The sequence below is a fragment of the Nicotiana attenuata genome, chromosome 2, assembly GCF_001879085.1.
Source record: "Nicotiana attenuata strain UT chromosome 2, NIATTr2, whole genome shotgun sequence".
NCBI classification, from domain to species: Eukaryota; Viridiplantae; Streptophyta; class Magnoliopsida; order Solanales; family Solanaceae; genus Nicotiana; species Nicotiana attenuata.
Genome location: NC_031990.1, coordinates 84068710 through 84095247, shown reverse-complemented (window position 1 = coordinate 84095247; position 26538 = coordinate 84068710). Strand labels below are relative to the sequence as shown.

At 35.3% G+C, this 26538-nt stretch overlaps 1 protein-coding gene across 12 annotated transcripts; it reads right to left on the bottom strand.

Annotated features, from left to right (window-relative positions):
* LOC109214067 lies at positions 1216 to 13022 on the bottom strand. Of its 12 annotated transcripts, none has more exons than XR_002066117.1 (12): positions 12827 to 13015; positions 12510 to 12734; positions 11665 to 11744; positions 7539 to 7672; positions 6213 to 6292; positions 5916 to 5966; positions 4307 to 4339; positions 4103 to 4207; positions 3968 to 4010; positions 3304 to 3412; positions 3101 to 3175; positions 1239 to 1295 (listed from the first exon to the last, which is right to left on the bottom strand). XR_002066117.1 is itself a non-coding variant. In XM_019377948.1 (5 exons), the coding sequence occupies exons 2-4, from the start codon at positions 12699 to 12701 to the stop codon at positions 7592 to 7594; spliced, it is 324 nt and encodes a 107-aa protein (XP_019233493.1). In that variant the 5' UTR covers positions 12702 to 12734; positions 12827 to 13008; the 3' UTR covers positions 6286 to 6362; positions 7539 to 7591. The 12 variants fall into 12 exon arrangements, 1 of the variants encoding a protein (XP_019233493.1); XR_002066116.1 differs by having other exon boundaries at positions 1275 to 1295; positions 3304 to 3385; positions 12827 to 13014; XR_002066112.1 differs by having other exon boundaries at positions 1238 to 1295; positions 3276 to 3385; positions 3968 to 4207.

Genomic DNA, 26538 nt, shown 5'->3' with positions numbered 1-26538 from the left:
TGCGATTGAGTGGCCGCTTCTGCGGCTTCGCTTTTGCGATTCCCAAGCCGCAGAAGCGATAATACCAGAAGAGAAAAAAAACCAGCGCTGCAACACTTCAAAAATTTCTCCGTTAACCACCCGAAATCATCCCGAGGCCCCCAGGACCTCAACCAAAAGCACCAATAACACCTAATACCTCATTCGAACTTGTACCAATCCTTAAACCACCTAAGACAACGCCGGAAACTCGAATTAAACACGGATTTGAGCCTAAGAACTTCAATTTTCATCAAAACACGCTTTCGATCAAAAACCTAACCAAAACACGTCCGAATGACCTGAAATTTTGCGCGCACATCCCAAATGACATGACGGAGCTATTACAGCTTTCGGAATTCCAATCCGACCCTCGGATCAAAAACTCACTATCGGACCGGAAACTTCAAAAATTCAAACTTCGGCATTTCAAGCCTATATGAGCTACGAACTTCCAAATTACATTTCGAACACGCTTCCAACCCCGAAATCACCTAACAAAGCTAACGGAACCATCGAATTTCTATTCTGAGGTCGCCTTCACACTGTTCTGACTATGGACCACTTTTCAACACTTAAGCTCTCATTTAGGGACTAAGTGTCCCAAAACTCTTCGAAACTCAACACCGAATGTCCCGGCAAACCAAAATAGCAGAAATGAACTTAAGGGAAGCAGTTAATAGGAGATCGAGGCGCTCCTATTAACATAAGCTCCACTGATTTCTCATGGCTTGAGCTTGACTTAAGTTCATCGATGGAGCAAGAGGGTGAAGGATGTTGTTCATCCACACATGGTTGAGGTAATTGTTCATTGCATCCTAGCTAATTGATTTTTTCCATGGATTTTAGGAGGTGCAACAAAAGTGTTATTACTATTAACAAGAAATCTTCCTGTTGAATTCTCATTTAATGAAAGAGAAGGAGTGTTACCTGGAGGGGGGGGGGGGGGGGTGATTGGGTCATGCAACTTACCAGATATGGAGTGTATCACCTTTGTATTGTGATTGGTTTTTTTCTTCTTGGGGAGTGATTGGGTTTTTTTCGCCTTCACACGGTTTGCCAGTTGCTTTCCTTGGGCAGGAGAGAGACATCTTCCATTCTATCTTGAAATCCAACCAAGTCTTTGGATTGGTTGATTGGTTGCTGGCTTGAACTCCCTGTGAACTGGTAGGGGTGGTCCTTGACATTGTGTATTGGCAATTGTCCATTGAATGCCCTAGTCTGCCACACTTTTTGCATAAAAAATTAACTCCCTCATAGTAGATTTCTTGCTTGTGCTGGCCAATGAAAACATAGGGGGTTAGTGGCACTTCAAGAGGAATTTCAATGCAAAGCCTAGCATATCTTCCTCTAAGGGTAGAGGAAGTACATGAATCAATCTTTAATAATCTAGCAATTTTGTTACCAACTTTCTTTAAAATGAGACCATCATAGAATTCAGTTGGTAATTGTGGTAGTCGAATTCAAATGGCTGCTAGGGTTATTTTAGCCTCCGAAGCAATGAAGTTTCACTACCTACCTTCTTTGCTTTTTTTTCCTGAACCTGTAGTATTAAAAAGTGCTTTATATTTTTATCTTGCAAAGTGAAGAATGTACAATTGAGATAATCATTGGATCATGAAATCGTGGAATTATGCTCCCATCTTTAAAGTAGTATTTACAATTATATTTAAACAATGGCGGATGCACATAGGAAGTTGTGGGTGCTTAAGCACCATTAACTTTGATCATATTAATAAATTTATATAGATAAGTGTAAAAATATTTAGATAAATATTGAGCGAGCACCCACATGTAAATTCGTTTTTTCCTCTTCTTTTGAAGTTTTTATCGGCGAGCACCCATAACTTTAAAATCCTGGATCCGCCACTGTATTTAAATCTTAAAAAACTAAACGGTATATTTAATATTTCCCATGTTAATATTGACCAATAAAATAAGCCCAAGTATAGTGTACATTGCAGATAACTTTTTGTACAATTTATTGATAATGTGTTCGTACACCTTAGTGGCTTATATATAGTAGTAAATATTCAGACCTACATTCAGAAGTTTTACAAATTCAAATTTGTAAGGTAAAATATGAAACTTCTATGTGATGTCATAACCAGATAACCATGATTTACAGTATATGACTTATTGTTTACTTCATTAAATAACATTTTTCTTGCAATTGCAACATCATATGTAGTTTTTGTGCTAGTACCTTACTCTTTCTCCCATTTTTAATTTACTTCTAATGAGCTTAAATATAGTACCAGTTATTAAATTGAAAGTTGTTAAAAGTGCCAATAAAATAATGAGCACGGAAGAAGAATAAGATAGAATCTAGCAAACCAGAGAAATTAAACTTGATCTCTATTGCCTTAATCTCCTAATATTGCACATCAAAAGAATAGTCTATATTTACAGCTAAGAATAGATCTATATTGTCAGCTAAGACAGTATCCATTCCACCACTCTTAAGGCCCAGTAGGATTGGATATATATACCCACTCCACCATCCCCAAAGCCACCAGCTAGCTAAGAGAGGTGAAAGAACACTTTCAAAGCAATTTTGTTGAACGCATGTGCTCTAACATTTTCCAATAGTTATCTTGTGCTAAATACATCGGTAATTAAATTTAGCCTTACTTTACAAGTATTAAGGTTTAAAGTGCTCCAAAAGTAAATCATACGTTAAGATCAACCTTTTGCTTATAAGATATATTAGAAAAGCAAAAAACATTTACTGTTTTGTTCAAATAAGAGCAATTGTTTTCCAACAATGAAGTTTATTACACCATTTGAGATACTGATTCAGAACAACACAATATTCTGTCTTTGCCGCTCTCAAAATTACGTTGTTGATGTGTTAATCGCAGTAACACAAAATCTTCATGATGTAAACCCAAGTTAATTAGCAGGAAAGGAGCAATGAATTAAGTAATATCACTAAGTCTGCAGTCTAAAGCCCAAAATTTAGATGTACGTCTTCTCTTTGGAAGTTATTTGTTATGTTCAATAGTAACCAAAGTGATAGCTTTTAAAAAAAGAAATGATACATAACTTCGAAATAGCTCTTCAGCATCAAGAAACTTACCAGCAGAAGTTTGCACCCCTCTTCTGTAGCAAAATGAGCCCATAGAAGACAAATACGTTGACACTGATAATTTTCCTGGAAGGGAAATTGTTAAGAACTTGACCACAGATAAGAAAACACATTTGAATTTCAGCAGGTAAAAGACGTAAAACCAAATTTAGAAATAAAAGCACACTTGCAGTGTCTCGCTGAGAGATAACCACCTTTGGCCTCAGAATATCCAAACCGAATTTTTGACATGTCCTCGTGTGTCTTCCCTTTACAGGGGAATATTGTCGAACAGGTCTGGAGCGAAATGGAAGGATACACAAACTGAGATAACAACATGAAAAAGCTAATCTCACAACATATGTGATCCAAAATTAGTAATCTTAGGAGTCAGGATCCATGCAAAAAGGCCAAAAAAGAAATGCATGTACAAAATTGCGTAACCAAAAGGGAAAGGTATGGGGGAAAAATGCAAGAAAGACAACACATGGAGCTGGAGGAAGTAAGAGCTCAAACTAACACCAAACACTAACATTTTAAAATGACAGATGAGCCAAATAGGCAAAAGAACCACATGCAGTAAAATTAAATAGCGATTTCATAGTCCTCACATATATAATGTTCGAGAAACAACAAACAGAGGGTGAGAAGAAATGAAATTCTAATTTCAGACAATCAGTGCAATCTTTTTCCAAATCAGAAAGAGGAGTTCCTTTTATCTAAATAATCAACATCAGTAAAGAAACATGACTCTAGGTACCATTACTCGATCACAAATCACAGTAAAAAACTATAGCAAACCCATAAAATTTTCGGATAAAAGAAGCATTTAAAAAAAGGAACAAAAGGAAACAGAGAAATAAAAGAAAATGAGCTCACCAAGCCGTAGTGAAGAAGGCCCACATCAACCGAGAAGAGCAAACTAAGATTGCAGATGAATATAGGAGAAAAAATTAGGGATAGAACAAGAAAGAATTAAAAAGAATGAGAAAAAAAGCATAACCTGATCAGTACAACTACACGCGTCATTAGAAGGTGGAGGAAGCTTTCATCTAGAAGTAGATGCAAATGCCTAAAGATGTGAAAACCAACGCATGCAACATGTTAGAACCCAGATACCTGACAACAACAAAATTTGAAGAAAAAAAAATCCAATAAATCAAAGAGAGGAAAAAACACAAAAGAAAACCAACAAGAAAAATTAAAATCAAGACACACCTGCAACAAGTATTTGATCAGAAGGAGGCGAGCCTGCAACAGAGAGAGAGCAAACAAAAAGAAAAGCAAAAACAGAGTAATGATACAGAGAATGCAAAAGAAATAGAGGCTATCAAAGAACAAGAAGAAATGGCAAAATTAGGTGAAGAGTGTGAAAAATGAAATCTGTGGGAACCAGGTGAAATCCAGTTGTCTCCCACCAATATAAAGTGTTACACACGTGTCAACAAATAAAAGAATATAATTGAACCAAAATACCAAAATGCCCATAAAAAGTAATGGTATCCCGATACTACCCTTCGTCGTACAGAAGCTTTACTTATTATACTAGATGGACTGTGCCCGTGCTGTGCACGGGCATATGCCCGACCTAGCTATTTACTCTAGTTATTCCTGCAAAATTCTCATAAGGTTTTGGATGTCATAAATAAAATATCTACATGAGACAAAAGCACTGTACTTGAATCATCAATGGTACTATAAGAACTCAACCACATAAAATGTCACATCATATACATTATTCAGTCCCTATGGGAACATCCGATAAAATACATTATTCATGTTTAGGGCATGGATGACAGAAACCAAGCACCTGAAAGTGCAACATCACAAGTTTCTTCCAGTCCCAAAACATATGCAATTAGAGTTTGTCAAAGTGTTGAAACTTCAGCATCATGCATCCTTCCGCCAATCATAAAAGCACAAGCTTACTACTTGGAAGAAACATTTACATTTGACTTTTCTTTAAAGGCTTAATCTGACAATTGATACAAAGTAAAGATAAACAACTAAAATCATCTACTGCAAAAATACAGAAGTGAATTAAGTGTCCCATCATAGAAACAAAGCAAAGGCATTTTCATGTATCTTTTAACTGTGTAAGTGCAACTTGACAGCTTAAAAGAAACGTCAAAGTTCAGCATATAGATTCTGCGAAAGCGTTTTAGTTGTTGCTGGAAGTAAATTCAAATAATCCCTGACACCATATAAGACCCTGGGCAGTGTTATGAATTAAGTTAACCCACTTTATGGCATTGGCATATTTGCTAGAGTAGAACATCAAAAGTTATTTCCATAGATATGTTGATTATCTTGAGCATCTCCGTACAAATTAACAAGGGGACATGCCCAAGAAAGCCTCATTTTGTTAGTGTTTTTAGTATTCTTAGAAAAGTAGTTACCTAAGAAGCTATTGAAGCCAAAGAAGCTAAAGATGGCATTCTAGCAAAACAAGACAAAATGCATTTTATGATCTTCGGCTTCATGTCAAGTAGAGGACAAATCACGAGATAATTACTTTCTCTTATATAATATAGTATTCATTCTAATGAAGTTTAGGCAAAGGGTTCAAGACAAAGCTAAAGACTGTTATACGAAATATAATGAAAAAATAATCAGAGAGTTCAGTGGTGAAGCCAAAGAAGCTAAAGATGGCATTCTAGCAAAACAAGACAAAATGCATTTTATGATCTTCGGCTTCATGTCAAGTAGAGGACAAATCACGAGATAATTGCCATAACTCTTTTTTGCCTTCCCACGTAGATGGAGTGGATGTTTTAGTACCCCCTGACAAAATAATTTTAATAAAAAAAAGTCACAAATACAATACCTGTATCTTGTATCCTCTAGAGGAAACCATGTGCAAATACGTAATGAATAGCTGAAAAGTAAAAGAATATTTTCTATGATCTTAACACACAGGAAAAATAAACACATACAAGATTTCAATTTAGTCTACTGATAGAAAAGAAAAGAAAAAGAAAAATAGGTGTTGTATCAACACACTAATTAACACAGGTATATTAGGTTATGCGGCCTGCACTATTCTCATCTCTTCGTTTTCTCTATTTTGGCTCTTTTAGGTTATATACCTGATTGCAACACGACGAAGGGTATAATTACTTACACATTACTTAAGTCTTCAAGAGCCTGACTTTGAATTTTGTTGGCAATTTCACTTTGAGCTGCTCTAAAATTTCGATCATTCTGTACATAAATTCACATCAAGAATGGAAATTCAATTAAATTTCGCTCTTAGATCCCATACGCAGTGTACCTATAGAGGTTACAGAACAGAAAGTCACAAAAAATAATATGAAATAAACTTACTCATCAGCTAATAATTCGTTTGGTCAAATTTAACATAGGCTAAACTCTCAATCTGGTAAAAGCATTCTATTGTATTGTCCAAAAGAGCAGAGACTGTGTGAGGAACAACTAAAATAACAAACATTTGGCCATGAGAACGGTTCATCAAAATAGAAGCCGAGGCTCCATGATTTTGTAACACTAACACCTTTAAAAGCCATAGAATAAATTAATATTATAAAGCATGTAGTAGATTTGGGTGGACAATCTCTTCGAGGACTACAATACACATCATTACTCACAACAAGAAATAAGAACAGATAATACGTGCTCATACAGGTTGCAGGTTCCTTGCAAATTAAATGACACGAAATCATATTAGAATTGCCACTAAACTTATGCCTCACTCATTCATCTCCAGTTTCATAAATAAATGAGTCGGTTCCCACAAAATTTTGGTTTAGACAGCAGTTCACCAATTATTTATGACACTTTATAAGCAAATAGTTATAAAATTGCGGCATATAATCAACTAAAGCTACTTTACAGCTTTACCTTGCAAAAGAATCTTTACTGTTAGGATAACATAATAATTCAATAGTCTAAAAACTTTTGCTATATCTAATTAATTCAAAATATTGATACATATTAATTCTTCTTCTATTTGCATCTCACGCCTCAATCATAATCCTGATTTTTTATCTGTCAATCTACATAATTTTTTTACTTTTGAATAAGCTCATGCAAATATAAGTTCTTCTTAAGAACAATAATTGTAGAATATTCTTTTTTGGTAAAGAACAATAGCAAACTGAGAATGCATAAATCACAAAGCTAAAAAAAATATAACTTTTGTAAGTTGAAATAAATAAAATATGAATCCTCCATTTTATCTAAATGTTGCTGCAAAGAAAAATACCAAAAATATTTTTAAATACGGCCCAGGAGGCATGTATATGATTTAGTCGCTTGGCAGAAAATAATTTACACGACTTTAGAGCTATAAAGAAAAAGGTAAAGTTAAAGAACAGAAAAAATTGATTTAAAGACTTAAGTAGGTTCTCATGTTACCCCTACATATGTTGCTCTTCGGAATGGAAAATTTAATGAAAAATTCGGCAGACAATAGAAGATTTAGCCATACCTAGGCATGCTGACACATGGTGGTAGTCTGATTCAGGATATTTTCCACCTTCATTATGTCTTGTTGTGGGAAGAAGGATGCAAAACTCTGGTAAGAGACGAGCACATCACGTCAAATGGATGTACCTTTATTCCCTGCTAAAAACAAGAATTAATATCAGATAAAGTTGTTGCAGTCTCATACCTTCTCCTTCTTTCTTGACTAAAATATTTAATCCTTATTTCACACCCCAGTAAAAGCAACATGTTTTTGACAACATAAACGAATACTAATCGAGGGGAGGATATAATAAGATGATTTTTTATGAGACCACAGTTCAATATCATCACAAATGTTGAATTTACATTTACCATAAGTCCGTATTATTTCAAGCAGGCTAAGGTAAAGACTCCGCCAAATACTTTATGATCAACAATGGTAATTCCTATTCTTACAAACAGATTTAGAAAGAGAATTAGATTATATCTTAAATCATAGGACGTGCAATTACACTTCACTACTGGTGCAGCATATCTACAAACATGAGGTTTACCAGATATTTAGTTTCCAGTTTTTTAAACACCAAGTTCATGTAGAATTGAATGTTCTTTTGCAATGACTATATCCTTATAAATTTCCTTAAAATCCTCCACTTCGATACCACGATGCATCATCATCTCCTCATATTCTTTTAACATCTTTGAAATTAACTTATTTTTGCTCTAATTTCCACTTATTAAAGCATTGGGAGCAATTAAGCTTCTTCTTCATCTCTAAAGTACCATATGAGCTGTCAAGTACTATATCTTCGCTGACTGACCAAAGAGACAATTTCTAACAGATTCCCCTAGCAAATAACTAACACAATATACTCTAGAACATTCAGTAATGTACCAGTATCTTCTAAACAATAAAAGTAGAGTAAAGAGAATGTGATTAGAGAGCTACACCAAGCAAGTTGATCAATGGAACATATGCCCTATTCCGTTGAAAAGGAGAGGACGGTTGGAATTTCGGGTACTTCTTTGTGCTCAGAAATTAAAAATCTTCTAACACGTCAGCCTAAATCCTATGATTCTACTCTACCCTCCTAACTCGCCGCAATACATTGAAACTACTACTACCCTATTTGAGTTAAGAGAGCAGATTCTCCAATATATAATAGTTTTAGATGGAATATCTAATTTTATTGGCTGTCCCCAAAGGAACATCTTAAATAAAAAGTCTTAACATTTTAACTTCAATCATAACATCGAAGCCTTATCAGTAAATTGATAGGTATGAGTTATTGTGGGTGTTGATATATTTGAATCCTAATTCATTTACAATTAAATAGAAATGAACATAAACAACCTCTGCATATAAAAAAGGAAAACTAAGTAGAAAGGAAAATAATGGTAATTCATCAACTAAGTACTTAACAATTCTCGACATAGCGACAACTTTTTGCACATTAAAAAGAATTTACGATGTAGTGACAGCTTTTTCGCCTTAAATATTAACCAGAAATGCAACAAATAGCGAAGCGGCCATATCCCCTTTAAAGGATCTTGATTGCAAATGTGCGACATTGTGAAGTATGATTGATTTTATCTCTGCCATTAATGCTTCTGTTGGTTGTAGACCACTATACACTCAAACAGGCATACTCCAAATGTAGCTATAACCAAAGCAAACTCAACGAAAAATGATCTTGAAATGCCTTCGTGTTAATGCATTTAACAGAAAGCACATGACAATTGCAGTTGTACTCTCCCAAAAATCTTCATCCTATTATTTACTACGTACATTAGTTTAAAATAAGTGATTCACGGTTCTAAACAGAAGAAATACCCTTAGAAGTTAGATTTATGGCAAGAGTATATGCATTCAGAGCTTCACATAAAAGATTGAGAAGGATAACTATGTAATTACCCCATGCCAAAATATTCTATCATCTACACTGTAAGGAACTTGACGGAAATGAGTTTAAGGCAAGATCTGAACTAAGACTACACATTTTGACAAGCAAAGCATTTTAAATCAAATATTTCCAAAAAAAGGAGAAGTTTACCAACTGCTCTTCTGGATCTTATCCTATGCCTTTTATTTTTCAGGTGGGAAAAAAATCCCAGATAAGAAGGGTAGACTGATGAATATCCCCATTGGCTTCTACCCTCTGTTTTAAAAGGCAGAATTGGGACTCGCCCGGGGCTCGCCCCGGGGCGGAGCACTCGTAAAACGCCCCTGGGCTTATGTGTGGGGCTTAGTTCCGTGAGACTTACGCCTCGGCCACCGGGGCTTACACCCCGGACACGCCCAACGCCCAGGGTACTGGGCTCGCCTAATAGAACTTTATGCAATTGTATGCAACTAACCTTGTAAACCCTCAAATTTTCTTAACGAATCGTTGACTATTCAAAATTACTTCTTTCTTGATCATAAATCATTAAGTTGAGAGTATTTTATGTCATAACTAAAATAAAAATTATTGCACGTTATCCGCTAAGACTGCTATGATAGTAAATTTTAAATAAATCTTTCATTTCAAAAGTATTTATTTATTAGCTTTTATACTGTCTTTACTATATAATAGTTATCATGATATTGTATGGTGAATTATGTGTTAGTTTATTAACTTGTTGAAACTTAAAAATAGATGATGCTAGAGAATCATATTTAAATTATGAATTATGTTTTTATATAAATTCTCTTTCGAATAGAAAGCATATTAAATAAAAGTAGTATTTTAAGTAAAATATTAAATAATAATATTGAAATTCTTTCAAGATTTATTACTCCTTAAGAGATACATACAGTATAAGATTTCATATCGGATACATTACTTTTGATGTTTGAGTTGTAACGAGTAACGACATTGCAACTAATTTGCATATTATGATATATGTCATACTTTTCGTATTATTCATAGTCGAATTATAATTTGTAAATATTTTAAATAGATTATTTGTTATAATTTTGTGATTTTGATGCAATTTTTATAATTATTTTTTATTTTATACTATCTTAAAATTCTTGAAATTAGTAAAATTTAAAGATCCGTGGGACTTACGCCCCTGTCTCAGGGCTTACGCCTCGCCTCGTCAGAAGTAAAACGCCTCGCCTCACGCCCCCGCCTTTTAAAACATTGCTTCTACCATGACACCTTTTGCCAAGTTTATACCAAAAAAATTTGACATTAAATATTAAAAACAGAACACGCATGTGCAGAATCAGTTAAGAAACTACTTACATAACCAAAAGGGCAATAGTTGAATTTAATTTGATCTAAATATGAATTTCTTCACAGTTGAAACTATAATTAAATCAATTACACCTCTAACATCATCTGGTTCAGCAGATGGAACATTAACTTTAAGAAGGCAATAGCCAAATCAGTCTAATAATTCATCTTAACCAATATGTGTGGCAAATAAAGTCTAACACATAACTCTTGACATTTAGCAAAATCACCTAATCAGGGCTTCTTCAAATCCATGATCATTTATTTACTTTTTGTCATATTGGCAAATTGCTTGACACTAGGCCAAAAGATGCTAATGTTCCAAGATCCCTTTTCCATGACCTTCAATCCAGTAATAGCCAAAACCAGTCTAAATAAGTTCACATACATATTCCTAGTCAACCATGATTTACTGATCTAATAGTCCAGGCTAACATAATCATAGACAACGCTAATAGAACTTTCTAGGAAACAAGAATACTACTTAGGCTATGCCTTAAAAGAAACAACAATGTGTCAGTGCGGTAAAAGATATTTGATTAAATTCCACAAGTGTTAGGCCAATGGTCAAGCCTCTTATGATTGATGTACACTTTCGTGTCATTTGAGCTCATCTTACCACCAATGCAGAAGATAACTATAAAAGCCAATCAAAATAATTGAAAGAACATAACTGCATTACTGACCTTTGAATATTTTGTTCACATAGCATTTATATTCTGATTGAGTTTCTTTTAGTACCGCCGATTGGCACCAAATTGACATAAAACAGTCAATGAAAAGAAGCATGTGCACAATCAGTTTAAAAGAATAGCTAAAGAACTCAAGAAATTCCACAATTGCCTTCAATAAATTCATTTTTTTCTATTGGGGCCAGTCGTCATGGAGAAGGATGGAGAAAGGGCAAAATCTCCGGAACAATACCTCATTGCAGACCGCCTTGATCTCTAAAACATCACGACCTCCTCTGCTCTTCTGTCCACAAGTATGAGAATGAACTGAAACTTGACAGAGGAATAGAGGATGTTCAAAACGAATCTATATAACTGAAGCCACCATGATATAGTGGCAACAACATGTTTACTCCTATCGCTTTGACGAGCTACTTGAGAATTGACACCATTGCCCTTTTACCTCCCTCCACATACAAAGAAAAGAAAGTTTATCCTTCAATCGGAACTAACGACCATCATACATCTACAACTAACCATAAAAATGCTTAGTTTTTCAACATCCTAGCACAGTCAAGGTACAAGAAACATACATTCTAGTTCCAGGCAGATAACTTCAGCTATAGCATTAAACTTATGCGTACGAAAGGACACTTATTTCAGCAACAAAGTCTTTTAGAAACCAATTCTCATATAAAATATCCTATTTGTTAGGGGCGCACAGATGCATTCTTTGAACTCAAACTACATATATAGTTGAAATACACACACGCACGCATGACAAAGTCCAAACCCATGTCAAAAACGATTAGTGACACTCTGCATTCTAGAGGTTGATCCATGATTTGAACTTTATGGGTTCAAGTTTCGGGATTCTACCACAACTCATTTGATTTACTAGGTTCGAAATCAATAATTTGTATCTATTTAGTGCGTTTTTTTAACAAATATATAGAGTCCGGGGCCAAAGCTAATGGGTTCAGATGAACCCAAACACTACATTCTAACTTAAAGCCGTGGGGCTCCAACATGTTAATTTATATGCTTAATTGTTGAGATTTATGAGTATACTAGAAAAGAGGGAGTTTGAAGAATTACAAGCTGTGGAGGAATGACGTCCGGCAGTATAGAACGAGTAGCTTTCCTAGCACGCTTTGAAACCTTCTTGAACATGCTCCCCACTAACCTCATTAGCAAATCGATACTGCTCTCTGTCTCCTCTTCCTCATCGCTATCTTCTTCATCCTCTTCCTCTACCAATTCATCTCCTTCAAAATTCATTCGGTACATCCTCTCTGCTGCTTCTCCAAACGATCCACCAAACTAAACACCGAGAAAACCAGAAAAAAAAACAAATTAAATGAACTCGAACCAAATTAAATGATTGATTATTTGATTGAAAAAAGTTAATGGACCTTGGCATGGCAGATGGTCAATTTGGGGTTTCTGCGTAGAAGCAAAGGGAAAGGCAATGAGTGACAAATTGGAGAAGGAGAAGATGGTGAAGTTGTTAATGATAATTTGATGGGAGATGGTGGTGATATTGGGAGTTTGACGGCAGCTCCCGCAATGAGCTTGGTCCTCGGTTAAGCTTCTGGATTTTTATTTTTTATTTTTAAATAAAAATGGAAACGACAGCCAAAATTCGTGACAAAAGAAATAGAAAAAACAAAATGCTGCCTGTGGTGCAGTAGCCACTAGAACTTCCAACAGTCAGGGCGGATCTACTTTATGAGATCGGCGTGGCACGTCACCCGCTCGCTTAGCTAAAATTTTTACTATGTAATATATCTATGAAATAACGGATATATTAAAGCAATGGCGCCCAAAATTAACAAACTCGACGTGGGTGTCAGTGGTTCAGTGTCCTTTCTGAAAGCTGTCATTGACCTCGTGAATGGGGGTTCAGTTTCTCTCTTCTTCTTTATTTTTTAAACTTTAGTATAGCAGTCTTTATTTTGTTTCTGCTTTCTATTATTATACCTTAATTCATGAATAATTTTTTCCAAGTTAGTTAGCATATAATGTCTTCTTCTTTTTTTTATGACACAATATTAATTTAAATATTAGAATATAATTGGAACCGTCTTTCTTATTGGCTTTTGAAAAAACTAACTTCATTAATAGTCATTTTGAGTTGATTATTATAGGTTGAACGTTAAAGGTTTCGCTTTAAAAATATTATCATATAACTCGACAATTAACATGTACAAAAATAACCCAAGAATGATAAAGGTAAATTAATCTAGTCAAACAAAGAATATGTAGTATTAAGCTATTCTTTAAGCCAAAAATTTGATTGGAGACACTCTTTCAGGAATAAAAATGAAAATCGAACTTATTTGCTTTGTGAATGAAAGACCTATTCGAGTTAACCATAAACTAACCGAACCGACCCTTTCTTCCAATTCGGTCATGTAGCTAGTTATAGGTAATACTTAGGGGCGGACGCATCAATTTTCATAAATGGTGTCAACATCTGAAGAAGTGAACAAATGAATAAATAACTGTAGTGACAACATCAATTTTTGTATTTATATCCAATATTTTTATTTTATTTATTATTTATATATTTAGTAAAAGTTTTTGGGGAAGCAATGTCATGTGACACCACTTGGTGTCATGTATATTCGCCCCTGGATATACTATATGCATAAAGTAGTGGTACCCGCAACCTTCGATTCCTGGATCCGCCTCTGCCAACAGTCAAAGCTAATGTACAAATTGAACCTCAGCGCTCAAAAATTGCTGAGAAATGAAAAACGACTTCTCCATTTTTCTAATAATGTCTATGTCTAGTTGTAAAAATAGTTTCTAAATTTTGCCAGTATTTGGATTCTGGAAAAACTTTTCACATGAAATAAACCCTAACTAATCCTTGGTTCGGCGCGTTCATACTAACACTTCTTACGAAAAATTTGGGTAAAATATATGTGTTTGAATATTGTAGTTTATTTTTTGAAAATTTTGAGCATTTCTCGAGAAAGAATTTTAAGAAGTGTCTTGGCACTTTCCAACAGTCCTTTTTTTTTTTTTTTGAAAATAACTTAGCAAAAGAAAGCTCAGTGAAAATTTTGCACTTTAAAGATACTTCTTACAAGCACTATGTCATCTCTTCTTGTGCAAAGTGCAAACTCCGGTATCCGTATTGGAGTCCTACTATATACCATATTTGCGCTGGTTAAGGGAGGAGCAGTCTCATCCACTGCACTACATCCTTTGGTGGTGAGACGACCTCTATAATGAGTCTAGTGAAATAAAATTCCTTTCCCTCCTATACCATACTTTCAAGTGCCTACCGTTTATTAAACTATGCCTTTTATTTTCCAGGTGGGAAAAAAATCCCAAATAAGAAGGGTAGATTGATGAATATCCCCATTGGCTTCTACCATGACATCTTTTGCCAAGTTTATACCAAAAAAGTTTGACATTAAATATTAAAAACAGAAGACGCATGTGCAGAATCAGTTAAGAAACCACTTACATAACCAAAAGGGCAATAGTTGAATTTAATTTGATCTAAATATGAATTTCTTCACAGTTGAAACTATAATTTAATCAATTACACCCCTAACATCATCTGGTTCAACAGATGGAACATTAACTTTAAGAAGGCAATAGCCAAATCAGTCTAATAATTCATCTTAACCAATATGTGTGGCAAATAAAGTCTAACACATAACTCTTGACATTTAGCAAAATCACCTAATCAGGGCTTCTTCAAATCCATGATCATTTATTTACTTTTTGTCATATTGGCAAATTGCTTGACACTAGGCCAAAAGATGCTAATGTTCCAAGATCCCTTTTCCATGACCTTCAATCCAGTAATAGCCAAAACCAGTCTAAATAAGTTCACATACATATTCCTAGTCAACCATGATTTACTGATCTAATAGTCCAGGCTAACAGAATTATAGACAACGCTAATAGAACTTTCTAGGAAACAAGAATACTACTTAGGCTATGCCTTAAAAGAAACAACAATGTGTCAGTGCGGTAAAAAAATTTTGATTAAATTCCACAAGTGTTAGGCCAATGGCCAAGCCTCTTATGATTGATGTACACTTTCGTGTCATTTGAGCTCATCTTACCACCAATGCAAAAGATAACTATAAAAGCCAACCAAAATAATTGAAAGAACATAACTGCATTACTGACCTTTGAATATTTTGTTCACATAGCATTTATATTATGATTGAGTTTCTTTTAGTACCGCCGATTGGCACCAAATTGACATAAAACAGTCAATGAAAAAAAGCATGTGCACAATCAGTTTAAAAGAATAGCTAAAGAACTCAAGAAATTCCACAATTTGCCTTCAATAAATTTATTCTTTTCTAGTGGTGCCAGTCGTCATGGAGAAGGATAAAGAAAGGGCAAAATCTCCGAAACATTACCTCATTGCAGACCGCCTTGATCTCTAAAACATCACGACCTCTCAGAGAATTTCCTTTGACGCAATCTTAAGAGAACCAAGAAATTTAGACATGCATCAATTAAGAAAAGAGCTAAAGAACAGGTAGTTCTAGAATAGCCATCATAAATTTCTATATCATTCGAAGAGGGCAGAGGAAAAATTTCAGGTAAAAAAAATCAGAAGCCAGGAAGAAGAGGATGTAAGAGAGGGAGAAAGAGCACTCTGGGAAACTGCAACACGTGATTCTAGAAATATTAATACGAAGAAAGAAGAGAAGATTCAGAACGCGAGGTCCAAAAAGTACACGTGCTGAAAACCATTTTGGATAAAACAGCCCTCCTTATGCACCGTACAAAAGCTCCATGTTGGTATGTAATGACGATATTTTAAGGAGCAATCTGATAGCAAAACCGCCACAACCGAGGAAGACTCAGTAATTAGAAAAATACTACAATGGTTTTACCAACAAAACTGAATGAATAAATAAATAACTTTTATTTTCCATTGATGCCTTTCTATGAGCTGAATTCACACGAAATGACAATGAATTTTGACCAAACAATGTCCACAAGGACCAATTGCATTAGCGAGGATCAATCTGCGTTTCTGATGGGGCAAAGAAGGATACCACACATTGTTATCAACAACAACAAAAAAGAGAGAGAAAGATACCATGCAAAAGAACCTGTTGCATGTGATAGAGGAGACTCAAATCGCATACCATCCAATGTTTGCCAAGCCAAGATATGGGTCTGATTGTGTTCACGCCCAAATAGATGAATCAGCTAAATTAGCAAGTCCATTTTCCAATTTTTCCGTAGCAAACAAAATCGAAGTCACCAATAATACTTAAAAGAACAAGAAAAGCAAATAACACAAAAAGCCAGTAGAAAAGGAGAAGAAAAAAAAGGAAAGAGGTAGAAGAATACTCACTAGAGAGAGAGAGTAGAGAGAAGGTGAAGAAGAAAGCAAAATAAAGTAACTAAAGAAGAACACGAAGGGTCTGTCTACATTAACACCTGGAGAACCAGAAAGAAAAGAGTTAGAAAAAGAGTGAAGAATGAAGTGTGTTTCACCCTCACTTTGAATTTTATTTACGTAAATGCCATGAGGACGACAAAAGAACCTTGGCTTATTATATAGTTAACGGAAAAGGGTTCAAAATGCCCCCAAAACTATTGGAAAAGGTTTAAAAATACCCTTCATCCACCTATTGGGCTAGAAATACCCCTCCATCCACTTTTTTGGTTCACTTGTGCACTTTAACCGTTAGGTCAATGCTAAATTAAAAATAAATATTATTCTTTTTGCAAAGCTTAAAAAAAATATTTTGCAAAATATTTTCGTTTTTTTAAACTAATGCACCAATAGTTCACTAATTTAGTAAAGTCTTCTTCTTCTTTTTTCAGTTTTTACAAAATACGATTCAATTTTTACAAAAAAAATATTTTTTTTCAGTTTTTTTTAAAGAATTTTTTTTTGTAAAAACTAGAAAAAAAACAGAAAAAAAAATTTTTTCAACAAAATATTTTCGTTTTTGAAATTATTTTTCTCAGTTTTTTTAAAAACATTTCTTTTTATTTTCGTTTTTCAGTTTTTTTTACAAGAAAAAATATTTTCGTTGTCTTAAAAAAATACAAAAAATGAAAAGAAAAAAAACTTCAAAAACGAAAATATTTTTTTCAGTTATTAAAAATCGAAAATATTTTATTAAAAACATTTTTTTCTATTTTTACAATTTTTCTTCAGTTTTTAGAAAAAAAATGCTTTAAAAAACTGAAAAAAATGAATTTTCTTTTGTTTGTAAAAACTGAAGAAAGAAAAAGAAGAAGAAGAATACTTTACTAAATTAGTGGACTACCGGTGCATTAGTTTAAGAAAATGAAAATATTTTGTGAAATATTTTTTTTAAAGTTTTACAAAAAGAATAATAATTATTTTTAATTCAGCATTGACCTAACGGTCAAAGAGCATAAGTGAACCAAAAAGGTAGATGGAGTGGTATTTTAGCCCAACAGGTGGATGAAGTGTATTTTTAAACCTTTTTCAATAGTTTAAGGATATTTTGAACACTTTTCCGTATAGTTAATATTGTAAAAAACTTTCACAAGGTACACTACCTAGGGACATATTAGATTTTTGTTATTATTTTTTTTAAAATGATAGCGCACTTACTCAAGTGTTCACTATTTTACGCGGTTCAGTGCAGAGGCGGATTTATGTGGAAGGGGATGGGGTACATGCACCCATGCTCCCCTTCCGAGGTTATGTATATACAATAGAAAATTTTCAGTTATATACATAAATATATTGGTGACCACCCGTGCTCAATTGACTACTTTGGTGTATTGGTGTTTGAGTGCCCTTTTTGTCTCCCAGATGATACATGCCGGATGAGCATCCCTAACTATTTCCAAGTCAACATCATAACATTGGAGTGCTTTAAAGAAGTCAAGATCAAGAAGGCTATACTTGTAATAATTGACTAAGCTCCTAAGAATTACTTAGGGGTATTTGGGTCATTTGTAGCCAAATACCCACTCTGGTATAGCCCTTAATGCTTTTATTTTAGGTAGACTTGATGAATGATAAACTTGAAGACATGCAAGTCTCACCATTTATCATTATCTTTTAATTAATGCATTTATATTTATGTCTTTAATTTCTTTATTGCTTTCATTAGTGTTAAATTAGTCTTAGGTGGTGAGCAATTAGTTGTGAATGCTTAATTGCTTAATTACTTTACCCAGGTTTTCAAGAGTTGCCAATCTCTTGAGGGTTTCATAGCTTAGGGTTATTATTGATTGAGTTTATACAGGTAATTAGGCTTCATATCCTAATTGGTTCTTGTTCTTCCAATCAATTGTGGGTCTAGCTTTTATGTTCAGCTTAGGTTTACAATTGATTGAGTTCATAGAGGTAATTAGGTTTCTTATTCTAATTGGTTCTTGTTCTTCCAATCAATTGTACCTGTAGCTCTTATTTTTAATTCTGCGTGCTTTGCTATATCCGTGTTTTCGATACGATTTCTTATCGTAGGTCTCTGCTTTTAGTTTCTCAGGTATGCAACTACCCTGTCTCTCTTCTTTCTCTTTATTTTAATTTACTCGCAGAACTTTCTTCTCCTCTTGCAATTTTCCGAATTCTCTTTTCCCTTTCCATTCAATGTTTGAATCTCTTGGCAAGATTTTATCTTGTTGTTGGTGATTATTATTATTTATTTTTAAGATTGGGTTGTTGAATGTTATTTCTTGGGAGAGCTATAACTTTGAAGTGTTGAATATTGGCAGTATTGATTTGCAAAAGTAATTGCTAATAATCAAAAAAAGAATCATAGTATGAAGCCAATGAATGAGAAAAGTGATTTAATGTAGTAAACAATTGATTTGTGTCCCTTAAATCCAATTAGTCTATGATTTGAATCATACTATTCTATTTGAATTAAGATAGATTGAATAAAAGTGTAAATATTTAACTTTGTATGGATGATAATCCTTAACATTGAAATGGATAGATTTCTCACAAAGTCAAAAAATGGTGAGCCAAGTTCTAGTACAACTCGGCCATCCGTGCGTTCACAAATAGCTCCGGAATTTCAAAGGATGACAAATCCTTCACTACTTTCAAATAGTGCACCCATGATTCTAAAATTCTGGATACGCCTCTGGTTCAGTGATATCCTAATTAATTAATAATTAGTACTAGATTAATTAAAGTCTTTGGAAGTCTAAAGCAAAAACGTGGCAGGATGGACATATATTCAACATAGGGCCTTTTTAATTCAAGGATAGACATGTATCTTTCAACCATTTTTTAAGAATAGCAAAGATTTTGATTTTGGTCTCTTTCAACAATTTAAAAAAAGACAAAGAAACTAATTCAAATAGAGATTTCAACAAGGTTATCAAATTCATTTGTTGTAAGGAAATATACAGAAAGGAAAGACAAGGAATGAAGGTGAAGGAATTTTTGAAGTTCATATGAGACTTCATAGTGACGGCAGTTCTTGAATTTATAAGAAATTCATACAAAATTGCACTGCGTAATAACAATAGGATTTTGCAATTTTAAGGGAATACGGTGCAATCCGTCTCAAGAATATCATACGAAATTTTTTCCTACTCCAGGTATGTTAATGCTATCCCTTCTTTCTTTTTGGCATGATCTATACGACATGAATGAAACGAGAAAATGCACAACTTTCATAAATGACTCTATTATTAGAAATACTAGAGATGCTAATGTTCTTGATTCACCATGTGTCATATTATTCTATCAACTGTTCATGGGTCTCAAAAATATGTAAGTTGGTAAAGTTTATTTCATGATATTAATCAGAGGCATAATGGTCTTATGATGTACCGAGAGATTTTAGTAACATATTTTCACATGCATTTACATATGCACATTGACCCATGACCAGATGGCGTTATATACGCGTATATATATGTTGATGGGATATGGGAAAGGTTATGGCGTTATATACGCACCACCACCTGATCATCTCGTATACGTTGATGATTTTGCCCACAGTGGCCGAGATGACATGATGGGATGCCCTTAGACGCTTGATGATGTTATGAACACATGTACCTATGCACGACACGACATTCATACGTATATACATGACACTAAAAGTATTTCATGATTTACGGAGTTATCCAGACTTACAGGTTGAGTCATTTAATCTATATTTCTTCCATGTCTTTTACGTACTTATTTATGTGCCTTACATACTAGGTACATTATTCGTACTGACATCCCTTTTTCCTGGGGACGCTGCTTTTCATGCTCGCAGGTCTCGATAGACAAGTCAAGAGTCCTCCAAGTAGGCGATCAGCTCAGCGGAAGGTGTTGGTGCACTCCATTTGCCCTGGAGTTGCTTGTTTGGTCAGTATGATTTAGATGTGTATTGTTTGGTATAGCGGGGCCCTGTCCCGACCTTTATGACAATAATGTATCCACAGAGTCTTGTGGACAGATGTCATGTACGTAAAAGATTGTATGGCCTTGTCGGCCTATGTTTAGTGTACGAGTGATTATTTGGTCTTGTCTTATGTATAAGTTGGTATTACATGTTGTATTCTACCTATTTCACGGCAGCCTCTCCGGCTCAGTTATCTATGATAGTATGATACGAAAATGTACGTTATGTTGGTACTCGGTTGAGTAAGGTACCGGGTGCCCGTCGCGGCCCATCGGATTGGGTCGTGACAAAAGTGGTATCAGAGCAGTTCTGTCCTAGGAGTCTACAAGCCGTGTCTAGTAGAGTCTTGTTTATGGATGTGTTGTGCACTATACTTGTAATCAGAAGGCTACATGGCATTTAGGACCGTCACTCTTTCTTCATACTCTAGATCGTGTGGTAGAGCTCACTTGTAAGAATTCAAACTCCTAACTACTATTCATAATACGGCGATGCCTACATCCAGAAAGATGGTTGGTAAGAGATATAGCTGTGGAAGAGTTGAGTCAGAGGAACTCGATTTTTGAATCATGCTTATGAAGATTAACAACATTCACAATTCAGGCAGAGGAATATAAGACTTTTGAGTTACCTTCAACAATAACAGAGGTATGTACAATTGGCCACACCCATCTCTTTTATGCCCCATGGGGGCTAACATAAGTAGTATAAGAGAAGGACGGATATCAGGATCCGACTGGGGTTAGAGTGACCCAAAATGGTGGATGGATTGTTTGCGTTAGTTGACATTTTCGAAGGATAATGTGCTAATAGATCTCATTGTGAGATGGTGCACTCGAAAATAGTACAGCTAGATATGAGTACTACAAAGATAGGCACTGGAAGCCTGGAAAGGATAAATATTATCTTAGTATGTCTCCCGTCCCTAGTAGAGAGATAATCTTAAGCAACCAGAAGAGCCAGTGGATGGGGCAAAGGGGAGCTAAAAGCAAAAGAATATCTAGTCGAAGTTTTCAGAATAAAGTGACAGACAGAAATGTTAGCAGGAATGACAGTATTACAGAAAGTAAGAGAAGACTAGGAGACCACACAAGCCAAAACTCAACTCGGCTCAGAAATATCCAGTCTAACAAGCTGGTTGGCTAAGGCCTGAACATCCAATGCCAAAGGCCTCTCTGCTGGTGGTAAGTATGCTAAGCTCCCCAAACTCTTCGCGCTGCGACTCAAGGCATCGGCCACCACATTGGGCTTCCCAAGATGGTATAAAATAGTGATATCATAGTCCTTAAGCATCTCTAACCATCTCCACTGACGCAAGTTAAGATACTTCTGCTTGAACAAATACTGCAAATTCCTGTGATTAGCGTAGATCTCACAAGGGACACCGTACAAATAGGCCGCCAAATCTTCAACGCATAAACAATACTCCATCCGGTCCAAAATAAGTGATTTTTTGGCCTTTTTCTTGTGGTCCAAAATAAGTGATTTTTCCAGATTTCAAGAATGAATTAATTATTTTTTTCCTACATTGTCCTTGGAGTAAATAGTGTTGGAATATGTGTTATGAGTGTTTATGTGAGATAGTAAAGGTTAATATGGTCAATTCCATTGCTAATTAATGCTAAAAGGTGGATTTCTTAATCTGTGTGAAAACATCCAAAAAATCACTTATTTTGGACCGGAGGGAGTAGCTGCTAACTCAAGGCCGTGGGTAGGATAGTTCTATTCATGCACCTTCATCTAGGACGCAGTCAGTATGAGGACCCCAATCTGCTCTTCCTTAAGGACACGGTTCAGCACGGTGATGCTAAAGAGGTCACTATTGGAGATGATGGTGCATTGAGGATGCAAAGCAGGTTATATGTGCCCAATGTGGACATATTGCGTGAGTTGATTCTTCAGGAGGATCACAGCTCACGGTACTCCATTCATCTGGGTGCCACGAAGATCAGGACTTGAGGCAGCATTATTGTGGTGTAGAATAAAGAAGGACACATTGGGAATATGTAGCCCGGTAATAACGCCAAGGTTGGGAATCCAAACTAGATAAGAATTTAAGAAGTAAATGCGAAAGCAATAACAATAAGAAATTGAACGACTAGAATTAAAGTGCAGAAAATAAAGGATATGTAAAATTCAAGTAAATAATTCCAAGAACTTCCAAGATCGCAAGTTCTATAGCATTTACAAAATGCAAGCAACAACGTTTTGATTTGTTGAAGAAATCAAACGCCTTCACTTAAGAACAAATCAAAAACAATAGATTCGGATCTTGACTGCTTTACGAGTAACTTGAGACAACAATTAATTACTAGTATTAATCGCCTTCTAAGAATACCACAAAGGAATCAATGGTATCATAATAAAGAAGTTATCTTACTACCTTGATCTATGAACTAGTAAAGGTTGAAAGATAAATCTCAAAGCATAAGTAACTAAGGTTCAAAAGAAATCTCAAAGTATAATATTATTAATCAATAATGAACTACCGCAATGAATGAAAAGAACTCCTTTTATAGGAGTAAAAAGTCCTTAAAACTAGGTAGTGTGGCTGCCAAGGCAGAGCCTAACTTGGAGGCTAAGCTGAATACTAGAAAACCTAATGAAAACTAATAAGAATAAGAGGGCGGGCGGCCAAATCCCTTTGGGGCAAATTTGGGCCTTAAAAGTACTAGTTTGGGCCATTGGTTTGGTCTCCAATTGGGCTCCTTTTGAAACACCCCCTTTTGGACCTCTTTTAAGCTCTTTTGGAACACCCAATCTTCCTCCTTTTGCACTTCAATTTGGGCCACCAAATAATTCTAAAACTTGGACAATTCATCTCCTTTGGGCTTGAGCTCTTCCTCTACAATAAAAGCTTCTTTATTTTCCATTGAAGTCCAACAACCTTAGTCTGCAATTCTTTAGCTTGAGATCTTGTAAATGGCCTTCTTGGAGCTTCCAAAACTCTATCATTGTCCTTGATGCTATCATTCCTTAGCATAGTGTCTACTTTAGCAGCACCATCAAGCCCCACCTTGTCACTCTTGACAGATTTTCTTGGGTTAGTCGTGATCTTGGTTGACTTAGAGGTTTTTTTTCAAAGCAGATATAGGTGCGTGAGTGGTTGGTTTTGAAAGTGAAGGCTCAGCAGAAGAGGGAATGGTGGGTGCAGCAGGAACAGGGGATGATGGTGTAGGTACAGTAGAGGATATCGATAGAGAAGGAGCAGGTGTCGGTTCAGGTTCACTTGATGGTTTCACACTTTTCTTTGATTTGGGCTTCTTGTTCTTCGATTTAGCTTCAGTCCTGGATGATGATTTTGCTTTAGAAGAGGTTTGGCTGGATTTAGGCATGGTGATGAGAGAAGAAAATTGCTGAAGGGAAATGGAGAATTATTTCTTGATAGTTGCTTTGAGAGGAACAATGAGGTTTGAGAAAACGATCATAAGGGGCTTTTAAAGACGTAACTCCTGATTTTACTAGAAGAAAGAGAGTAACCAAATTTGAGTTCGAACGGGACTATAATAACGGTTACTTTGACTTTTATGATTTCAGGAGTAATTAAACTCTAATTGCTCTAGATTTGGCTAGATGACAACTAGCAATGATGCTAACGGGATTAGGAAGTCTGAGCATAGCGAATTTAAGAAATGAATTAAGATAAGATGGCATGTACCTGAGTCAAAGAACCAACTCCTTACTCATTTCTGCAATAAAGCTTCAGCACTACAAGTTAGTATCATACAACATAGTTATCAGCTAGACTTCTCTAGGTAAGTGTGTGTGCTTAATACAAGCACGAGACTGAATCAAACATATTTGTACTTTACTATCTACTTCTAATTATACTTTTTCTAGCCATTCTAGTTGGAAGTATTAATTAGACCTAGTTCTAGTCTATTTCTTTCAACGTGATCCTTACTCAGAGCATTAGTTAAAATATCAGCAATTAGGTCTTTAGTTTTACAAAAATTAATTGAGATATTTATTTATTTTTCAACAACATCTCTAAGAAAGTGATATCTAATGTCAATGTGTTTGGTTCTCTTGTTGATAGGGAATTTTAGCAATGTTTATGGCACTAATGTTGCCACATAAAATAGGAGCACAATCAACAAAAATACTATAGTCCCTTAGCTATTGTCTTATCCGCAGCAACTGAGCACAGCAAGATGCTGCTGCCACATATTCAGCCTCAAGTGTAGATAAAGCCACTGAAGTGCTTTTCTTGTCAACATGAAACCCTGCATTGTCAGCATTGGCATAACCAACCAGATCAAAGCTATACCCTCTAGGATACTATAGATAGAGATCAGGAGTCCCTTTAAGATATCTTGAGTATCCTTTTGATAGCCTTCATATGAGACTCTTTTGGATTTGGTTGAAATCTTGCACAGAGACTCACACTGAATACAATATCATGCCTGCTTGTTGTGAGATACAATAGTGATTCAATCATTTCTCTATATAGCTTCTGTTCAACATTTTTTCCTTCTTCATCAAGGTCCAGCTTTGTTGCAATGGCAATGGGAGTGTCTATGGACTTAGATGAGTCTATGTTGATTTTTTTTCCAGAATTTAATGTATTTTTGTTGATGTATCATGGTTCCAGTAGGTGTTTTCTTGATTTGCAACTCCAGAAGAAGTTCAATTCACTCATCACACTCATTTCAAACTCATTTCCCACCACCTCAGCAAATGCCTTCCACTTCAGATGAGACTCTTTTGGATTTGGTTGAAATCTTACACACAGACTCACACTGAATACAATATCATGCCTGCTTGTTGTGAGATACAATAGTGATCCAATCATTTCTCTATATAGCTTCTGTTCAACATTTTTCCCTTCTTCATCAAGGTCCAGCTTTGTTGCAACGGCAATGGGAGTGTCTATGGACTTAGAGGAGTCTATGTTGATTTTTTCCCCAGAATTTAATGTATTTTTGTTGATGTATCATGGTTCGAGTAGGTGTTTTCTTGATTTGCAACTCCAGAAGAAGTTCAATTCACCCATCACGCTCATTTCAAACTCATTTCCCACCACCTCAGCAAATGCCTTCCACATTGCCTCATTAGTAGCTCTAAAGAAAATGTCATCCACATATACTTGTACAATCAGAATATTTTTGCCTTTGCTCCTCAGAAGCAGTGTGTTATCCACCTATAAAGTTATTGGTTAAGAGGAATTTTGAGAGTCTTTCATACCAAGATCTTGGAGCCTGTTTCAGCCCATACAAGGCTTTTCTAACTTGAACATATAATAAAGAAATTCTTCACTCTCAAACCCAGGAGGTTGTTTAACAAACACTTTCTCCTTCACATAACCGTTCAAGAATGCACTCTTTACATCCATCCGATACATGGTGAACTTCATGTGTGCATCAACGACTATTAGCATTCTTATAGATTCTATTCTAGCTATAGGTGGAAATGTCTCATCATAGTCAATGCCTTCTTGATTGTATCCTTGAACCACCAATATGGCCTTGTCCCTTGTGATACTTCCTTTGTTCATCCAGCTTGTTTCTGAACACTCATGTGGTACCCATGACAGTTCTGTTCTTGGGTCTTTACCAAGTGTCAAACCTTGCTTCTTTCAAATTGATTTAGCTCCTCTTGCATGGCGATAATCCAATATGGATCCTTTAGAGCTTCCTTTATGTAGGTACAACCTGTGAGAGGAATGTTGTAAGTGCATGTAGATTTCTCAAAGATGACCTGTTTTGCACGTCTGCATTAGGATAAGAGATAATGTTCTCAAGAGCGTGTGAAATTTGGTATTTCCATGGCCTAATTTG